This window comes from Rhodamnia argentea, chromosome 10 (genome assembly GCF_020921035.1).
Source record: "Rhodamnia argentea isolate NSW1041297 chromosome 10, ASM2092103v1, whole genome shotgun sequence".
In the NCBI taxonomy this organism is placed as follows: domain Eukaryota; kingdom Viridiplantae; phylum Streptophyta; class Magnoliopsida; order Myrtales; family Myrtaceae; genus Rhodamnia; species Rhodamnia argentea.
Window position 1 is genome coordinate 18,035,934 of NC_063159.1, and position 9,125 is coordinate 18,045,058.

The 9,125-nt window shown below is 42.5% G+C and overlaps 1 protein-coding gene across 1 annotated transcript; it reads left to right on the forward strand.

The window, feature by feature from the left end:
• The first annotated feature begins 1,286 nt into the window (after nucleotides 1-1,286).
• On the forward strand, nucleotides 1,287-6,747 carry LOC115752381 (indole-3-acetic acid-amido synthetase GH3.10). Its single transcript, XM_030690538.2, has 4 exons — nucleotides 1,287-1,752; nucleotides 1,994-2,095; nucleotides 2,184-3,019; nucleotides 6,052-6,747. Exons 1-4 carry the CDS (start codon nucleotides 1,418-1,420, stop codon nucleotides 6,585-6,587), a joined length of 1,809 nt encoding a protein of 602 aa, XP_030546398.1. The 5' UTR covers nucleotides 1,287-1,417; the 3' UTR covers nucleotides 6,588-6,747.
• Nucleotides 6,748-9,125: the final 2,378 nt, after the last annotated feature.

A 9,125-nucleotide genomic window follows, 5' to 3' on the forward strand; every position in this document is an offset into this window, starting at 1 on the left:
TCTTTGAGGATTTTAGAACCGCATCTTCAAGAGGCTGTCGACAACCGTTCTCCTGCCAAGTATTCAAAGACAAATATTCACCTTTCAAACATGTCATTGGAAATTATTTGGACTTTTGGCGGTTTATCATTGACATTTAACACTCATAATTGCTTTGTACCATTTTAATGTATACTGTTGATTTAGACATGTGGTGTTAATCTACACTGATATTGATAGCCCGTCCGTCGTTTTCATCAATCGATACTTGTAAGGGCCATCATGTGTTATGCACATGACCTCTTTGTATTTTGATATTGTACCTCAATGTCTCCCTCTCGCGCGAATAATCCGTGTATGGATGGACAAATTATTTTAAGCATCAACAATAACACACAGTGAATTTATTCCTTTTTCATTTTTTGGGAAAATGTGTATTCATTACATCAAGCCTTCAACGTATAACAAGAGTCGTTTCACCCGGTACGTGAGGTTAATGACGGGTATTTGATAAGATCGGATCTTATACTCCTAAGATGCAATTTTTCACTGTCATTAAAACCAAATGAACTGCTAATGCATCATGCTGGAAAACAAGTTAAAACCACACCAGCATTTTCCCCAGATGGTAGTTTAAAGCTTTCTGACATCTGACGACCATGAAAAAACTCTTTCTCATTCCACTCCACACGTGAAAAAAAGCCTCTTGCTGTGGATGAAAAAGCAAGGGAGGACGTAAAAACCAATATGAATATCGGGAGACAACACAACCTTCTCTCTCTCTCTCTCTCTCTGGCCTGAATTGAGGGTTCAGGGGAAGATGGAATCTAGAGACTTTAATGCGAATCGTCAATGGTGTTCTGTTCATTGCGTTTCGAAGTTCAAACTCCACTGAAAATGCTGTCCGTCCGGTAGACCTGCAGGGAGAGGGAGATGAACTTACTTTCCTTTCTGCACTCTTTCATTTGCCGAGCTGTCGAGCCAGGTGGGGCTTCGGTTTCGAAACTCTTGTCCGAGGCAAAAAGTCGTCTAAACGTAGCAAGTAGAAAAACACCCAGATAATAATAATAATAATAATAATAATAAGAATAATGTGGCGTTCACAACATCGTACCATTATCCTATGGATCTTCCATTCTCTCTGCAGAAAATAATATTACGAGTTTGAAGCTTTTCCCAGCAAATAAGGACACCCTCCTCTTGTCTACTCTCTATCTAGATAAGGCTTGCTGGGACCCACATCGTCTAACCATGACAAGAGGAATTTTTTTTTTGTTTTTTGGCTTTACCTTGTTTGTTCTTTCGTATATAGTAGCCTAGCTAGCCTAATGGCTTTTGCTTCGTATGCATACTTCGCCACAAGGTTCATAAAGGCCGTTCCTTTCCCACCACCATCGCCCCGTCGCTTTGCACCGCCAAAAACCCCACCTCCTTCCAAATGGAAGCGAAGGCTCTTCTTGCGGGAAGACGAGCTCGCGAAGAGTGCGACTCGGACGTCATCGAACGATTCGAGGAGGCGTGCGAGAACGCCGGGGCTGTCCAAGCCGAGATGCTGCGGCGGATCCTCGTGGCGAACCACGGCACGGAGTACCTGTGCAGGTGGCTGGGGGACGTGGAGGTGGAGGGGATGGACGCCGGCGCATTGGAGTCTCTGTACAGGTCGCACGTGCCTCTCGCGTCTCATGCAGATTTCGAGCCCTTTATCCAGAGGATTGCGGACGGGGACACGTCTCCGGTGCTCACTCGAGAGCCCATTCAACTTCTCTCGCTAAGGTAATGCATTGGAGCTGAACTTTTCTCACACGCTTCAAGCGTGTAGAAGCGCGCCAATTAAGATAAGTCAATGAATGGTGTCTCTAATAGAAGTGACTGTGGGATGTTGATAAGCTTGTCTGGTTTCCAATTGACAGAAGAGGAAGAAGGAATTGACTGTCTACTGTTTTTCCGTTACGGATCCCTTGGTTCTTTCCTCGATTTTCTCTTTGTTTCTTACTTCTTCTTTTTTGTTGGGTAGTTCTGGAACTACTGACGGAAGGCAAAAGTACGTGCCCTTCACTCGCCATAGCTCGCAGACCACTCTCCAGATTTTCAGAATTGCAGCTGCATATCGATCCAGGTTTCGATCTCTCTCTCTCTCTCTCTCTTACAGTAGAAAATCTTCTTTCCTTATGCAAGCATTTGATCTATCTTCACCTGTTATTTAGGGTATACCCGATTGGTGAAGGAGGGAGGATTCTTGAATTCATCTACAGCAGCAAGCAGTCCAAGACCAAAGGCGGCCTCACGGCCGGCACCGCCACGACCCACTATTACTCGAGCGAGGAGTTCAAGATCAAGCAAGAGAAGACCAATTCCTTCACCTGCAGCCCCGAGGAGGTCATCTCCAGCGGCGACCACAAGCAGTCCACCTACTGCCACCTCCTCCTCGGGCTCTACTTCGCCGACCGCATCGAGTTCATCACCTCCACCTTCGCCTACAGCATCGTCCAGGCTTTCCGGGCCTTCGAGGACCACTGGCGGGAGATCTGCGGTGACATCCGGGCCGGCGGGCTCAGCCCAAGGATCACCGTCGAGAAGACGCGGCAGGCCGTGCTGGGGATCGTGTCCCCGAACCCATCCCTCGCACGGCGGCTCGAGGCAGCCTGCGAGGAGCTAGAGAGGAAGGACTGGTGCGGAGTAATACCCAAGCTGTGGCCTAAGGCTAAATACGTCTACTCCATAATGACAGGCTCCATGCAGCATTACTTGACGAAGCTGAGGCACTACGCCGGGGGGTTGCCACTGGTGAGCGCCGACTATGGGTCGACCGAGAGCTGGATCGGGGTGAACGTGGATCCAAGTCTGCCTCTGGAGAGGGTGACTTTCGTGGTCGTGCCAACCTTCTCTTACTTCGAGTTCATACCGCTTCACCGGCAGAAGAATCGGAGCAGCAGAAAGAACGGCGAAGCCATAGATGATGATTTTGTGGAGGATGAGCCAGTGTCTCTCTCTCAGGTCAAAGTTGGGCAAGAGTATGAGATTGTGCTCACTACTTTGACTGGTATGTACTAAAATTCTTCACATGGTACATCTAATTTTTGGCGATCTACATCTAATCACATTGCAAAAGAAAACTGGGATTGATCACGACCCCTAAAATTGCATTTTGCATATTAGGAATATTTTATATTATAGTTATTAAGTCCACATAAATTGTATTATAGTTGGACAGATCTCTAAGCAGTGAAACTTTGAGCTTAATTAAATTATTTGGACTTCAGTAATTCATCTAAAGTGACTGAATATAAATGTGAAAGTGGTATCTCAAATTAGGAAATATTGATTTATTGAGGCAAACTTGGGGAGTAATTAAGCTCTTTATTATCGAATTTGATAATTACATGTGATATGGCATACTTTGCTCTAGCATTGATGCATAATAATAATTCTTGAAGTTATTGCTGATATTGTGCTTCCATCGAATAGTCTAAGCTTTCATTAAATTTTGCGCTTTTATGAGATATTCGTGCACGTTGCATATTTCAAGATATATCTAAATTACGTTTAAATAATCCAATCTCATGTTATTGGCCAAGTAGTTTTTGCATATTAATTTAGTTCACGATTCTTTTGCCTGTCATAGGGTTAGTTCAATACAAATAATTCATTTCACATGTCATTATTTTAAGTTAGTATTCACATAGACATAACTTAGATTAAATTGTATATCATGGATTGCAGATAATTTAATTCTTATAACAAGAAGAAAAACCCATTATTTAATTGACATTGCATTTAGAAAACATGTTTAGTTCATGCATAAATATTTTTTCAAATGAACATCTTGCATAACACTTGAAGAATATTATCAAAACAAAGTCATGCTTTGCTTAATGCATTGAGGTTTTTGCCCTATTTTTAGCAATACTTCTTTGATTTATTGAGTGTTAAATTGTTGCTTGTGTACTTGCATGGTCACTTCTTACATGTTAATGGCTTAAGCTTAAATCAACCAAGACTGCTTGCAACTTTTTTTTTTTAAAATAAAGATAAAAGATATTGAAAATGCGTTAGATTTATTTAGGGTAACCAAGCTGTAGTATTCGCAATAACTCTATTTCACAAAAGTAAAATGTTCTCCCACGTTTAACTTGAGTCTCTAATCGACCCAAAATTTATTAGCAGCAACTAGTAATTCAATTCATGTTTGATTGACTAAATCAAAACCCCACAGTTGTGATTATGGGCTTGGGAGAGTCTGTGATGAATGTATAGTAATTCATTAACTTTTCCTTGGTAATTCACTTTTGGGAATGTAACAAAAAATATTCATAGTTTAAATTATCGGTCATTATAGCATGCACAAATTGTTTTACGGCAGGAAAAGTATCCAAATAGTTCTACACTCATTGTATTGGTACCAATTTAATCGTGAACCTTTTAATTGGACCAATTTAGTCATATACCTTCTAGCATTAGTACCAATTGAGCTCATCCGAAAAATTTTGGCCGAAAATTGGCGATGTGGACACTGGTCTTCCTACGTGACAAGGTCGGTGCTGACCTAGACATTTTTTTATTAATATTTTAGTAATATTTCAAACTTTTTCTATTTTTTATTCTTTTTTTTTTATTTTCTGTGCTTCAATTTTATTTTTTTGGCTATGGGTAAGCAAGGATTGCTTACTGATCCTCATCAACCCTAGAGGAGAGAGTTGCAGCCCTCACTGGCTCTTGGCGAGGGTTGCAATGCCCTCGCTAGCTACTAGGGCAAGGGCTCGCACGGCCCATCGCTAGATCTGGGCCAGGCAAGGGCATCAAGGCTCACCCATGTCCGGTGAGGGTCAACTTGCGGCCCTCAACTAGAGAACAAAAAATAAAAGAAAAGAAAAAATTGCAAAAATTACAAAATAAAGTTCAAAAAATTATTAAAACCAATTCACGTGCTGACCATGTCACGTTGGACGGCCGACATACGTGTCAGTAATTTTCGGCAAAATTGATTGCGTGTACTCAATTGGTACCAATGCAAAGAGGTTTGAAACTAAAGTGGTTCAATTATAATGTTTAAGAATCAATTGGTATCAATTGAATGAATTTAGGACTTTTTTTTGTACTTTTCAGTTCTTGGACCGTAAAGATCCACGGGGCTTGGGTAATCCATTTTTCCCACGGTCCGTTTACGGAATCGAAAAGCTCGTCGGTCTATTAGCTGAATAGGGCATAACCCATCTTTTATTTTTCTTTTTTCTTATAGAGAATCCAGCCTCAATTCACTGCTCTCACATTTCATTCTCCATGTCCAATATCTTCTGGGCATTGATTAGATATTTTGTGGTGTTTGGCCAAACCCTAGATTCTCTTAGGAGATACGAGATCCTTGCAAAATGGAGGATAGATATGGCTTGCCCGATCGTGCATTATCTATTGCCGTGTATATACATCCGACAATATTTCAGGAATTATTGATTTTGACGTTCGTGGAAAGAAGATTGTCTGGCATCTACCAGATCTTAGATAAATCTGAAGCTCTGTCGCTCGTTGATGATGCGCTTGTTCAATTCCTAGCAAAGAAAGTTAGATAGGGTGTAGTAGGTAGAACTAATTCGTGGATAGAATTGGACCCAAAACGACCATGGATGATGACCCGTTCACTCTATTGTTCCCATTATTAAGCGTATTAGGTGCTGTGTGGTGTCTAATTTAACAAGTGGGTAGCTTTGGATCTTGTGCAATGTCTTTGTCATTCGTTTCGTTTGAGGTCAAATGTATTTGTCTATGTGCTTTGAGGCCGTGTATGTACAGAATGATACCCATTCACCTAATTACACTAAAACTGAGCAGAAATTTTGATGGAATTAGCACCTCAAGGTAACAGCTGTGCCGCTGTGATTCCAATATGCAACTTCAAGATGAAACTAGTGTTGGCATAAGATCGATCGCAGTCACGGTCCAGGGCATGCACGTGATTTTCGTGATTTGCATTCCAATTGATGTATCTGAATTGATCAAAACATGCCAAGACGGCACTTTTACATAATGAAGAATCTTTATTCTCTGCAACTTAGTCATGTTCGCTCGCCTACCGTCCAGGGCTTTACAGATACAGGCTCGGAGACGTGGTGGAGGTGGCCGGCTTCCACAAGGGCACGCCCAAGTTGAACTTCATATGCCGGAGGAAGCTGATCCTGACCGTGAACATCGACAAGAACACCGAGAAGGACCTCCAGCTGGTGGTGGAGAGAGGCTCCCAGCTGCTGCGGAAGGCGATGGGGGAGCTGGTGGACTTCACGAGCCACGCCGACGTCTCCAAGCCGCCCGGCCACTACGTGATATACTGGGAGATCAAGGGAGAGGTGGAGGAGAAGGTCCTCGGCGAGTGTTGCAGAGAGATGGACGCTTCGTTTGAAGATCACGGCTACGTGGTCTCTCGGAAGTGCAATTCAATAGGGCCACTGGAGCTCTGCATTGTGGAGACGGGGACTTTTAGGAAGATTTTGGATCATTTCATAGGGAACGGGGCTGCGTTGAGCCAGTTCAAGACCCCAAGGTGCACCAGCAACCAAGTCCTCTTGAGCATCCTCAATGGGTGTGCCATCAAAAGGTTCTACAGCACAGCGTATGGTTGAGAGTTAGGGAAGACTCGCATCACAAGAATGAAATGTAGGAACGCGATTTCGAAGTGCAATTGAGTTAGTTGTGAGATAATCGGCGAGGACTTATTGGTAAAATTTTCTCTTGAAGTATGAAAGTGCTCATAATAATGTCGAATATCTTATTAACGCTCTCGTACACGAAAAGCCCGATTTGACCACCAAGGCTTCGGTGCGAATCCCAATACATGAGGCCGGCCCACATACAAGAGGATTCAAATTCGAGACATTTGGCTCCAACATATACCGATCCGAAATTAATGTGCACCGCCGTTTACACCAACAACTTAAGCTATCAGAGCATTGTGTTTGCGTTTAATATAATTTATGTATTAACACATACATGTGTGAAGATCGACATTACACCTCATATATAGCTGTAAATATTTTTACTTTTTTCGAAAGTATGAAGTTTCTATAGTACCGCAAGAGGGAACTTTTACTTTGGCACAATGACATGCATGACTGTCCTCCTTACATGGATCTAAATCGGAACTAGTGACCTTAATGCAAAATTGTTTGTCCTAGAGTATTTTGTAACGATAAACTTGCATGCTATGCCACAAGGCGGTGCCCTCCTAGAAGAGAGAGGCCACAAGACATGCTCGATGTTACCAAAAGCATGCACATATATTCATCGTTAGTAATTTTAGTTCAACTGATGCAACCAAAATAGACATGCCTAACTTTTTTTTTATTTTTAGATGTAGCGGTCGGATAGAGTCCAAATCAGCTCTTGCGCACTTTGACTAGTCCATATCCCCCAAAGATTCGCATCGATCTAGTGCATTTTCATATTACTTCTCAAGTAAATGAGCAACGAAGGGTGGAATTTGAAACCATAAGGAGACGAGCAAACTCTCTTGTCAATTGAGCCAATACTTTGTTGGTACGTGTACGAAATATTTAATCAAGCATACTTGATCAACAAAAACAAAAACAAAAAACCTTTTAGTGGTCTAAACCTAACAACATCAAGCTGCAAGATGATTTCAGATGGTATCAAAGTATGCACCAATTGACGAGCAGATTCGCTCGCCGACCAGTACCTCTTGATGGGTAAACTATCCACTGCAACAAGGGCAAAAGAAAAACCTTGGAACCAAAGAAAATGACAGCAGAAATGAGGGAAGAACGAGGTTGTGCAACATCAAATTACACACGCTAGCTCGCCGCATGGGAGTTATGTATCCGCCGATATCTGCAAACACATTTCGGGATAGTACGAAGTCTCTGGGTTTAGTTCTTCTGATGGCATGCGAGCATTGGATCCTGTACTTGTGGTGAAAAGGAGAGGACATAGGGACCGACAAGTGCAGGAAAGTACGAACCAAGAGCACCCAGTTACGATTTCAAGCGGGGTGAATCTGGGCGGTGCTTTGGAACCAATCGTACGATTGAGAATCTATCGTAATCTCGATCGAGTTCGACGTGCGAAGAAGGTGTCAGTCTCGTGAATGGGCGTGGTGAGTAACAGCTAGAGCTGTCTCCTTTGCAGGAGAAAAAGTCAGGGGACCCTGATGTGGGCCTTGGCCTCCCTGGCCGTCCATGTCAAAAGCTGACCTCTCCATTCTTCGGGCTGTTAGACCAAAATCATGGAAACCACTATCCCAATTCGCAATTCACGAACGAAAGTCGTACGTAACTGGGAACGAATGCAAAAAATATGAATAAACAATTACATATCTCCGGCCATCGATGGCATTGGATGAATACGGACACGGAGCGTTGAACAGCCGACTAAAACGGGTGTTACTAGCCAATTACTCTTTTCTAAGCGATGATATGCTTTCTCTGTCAGACTGTTAACCTAGGTGCGTTTTTAATAAGAATGACTTATAGATAGCCGTCTCCGTTTAAAAACTGTCGTTCGTTCCTTATAGATAACGTCTCCCATCAATGCGATTATGGGGCGAGGCGGCTATTGGTATTTCATTAACAGGGGATCATATTATAATTAAATTATTACACGAACTTCTCACCTGGTTTCTATCAAAAATTCGCAAATCCAACTTGGAACGGGTGATTCTGGTCAAAGAAACAGCTTCTCGTAGAACACAGACTGGGCTTGACTTTTTGCTTTCTTCCATCTGATTCTTTTCAACGATTCTCCTGTTTTTTTGCCGGATACGATCTTGAAAAAACCCGGTGGCAATGCATGGCGTCCGTTTGAGACACGTTCGCTGCAGGCGTTTTATATGTCTTGTCCTCACCTAATGCTTTGTCCGGAATACTTAAAAAAAAAAAAAAAACATGTGGTATATATGTTGACAAGTTTAGGATCATGCGGTGTACAGACATTGGAATGATGTTAGCAATACAGAGATCGATCCGCAAAATCGATTCACAAAGCGACATGAGCATTTCGATATGGCCGGACGCTCATTTGAGTACTATAACTCAGGATTAGTCGCGCCAGTTTCTACAATTGATTTATGAAACTACTAGTCTTGGTATTATAGTGCAAGTTTAGCTGGAGATCCAAGATTGAAGGGACTGGATCGACCTTGGTTT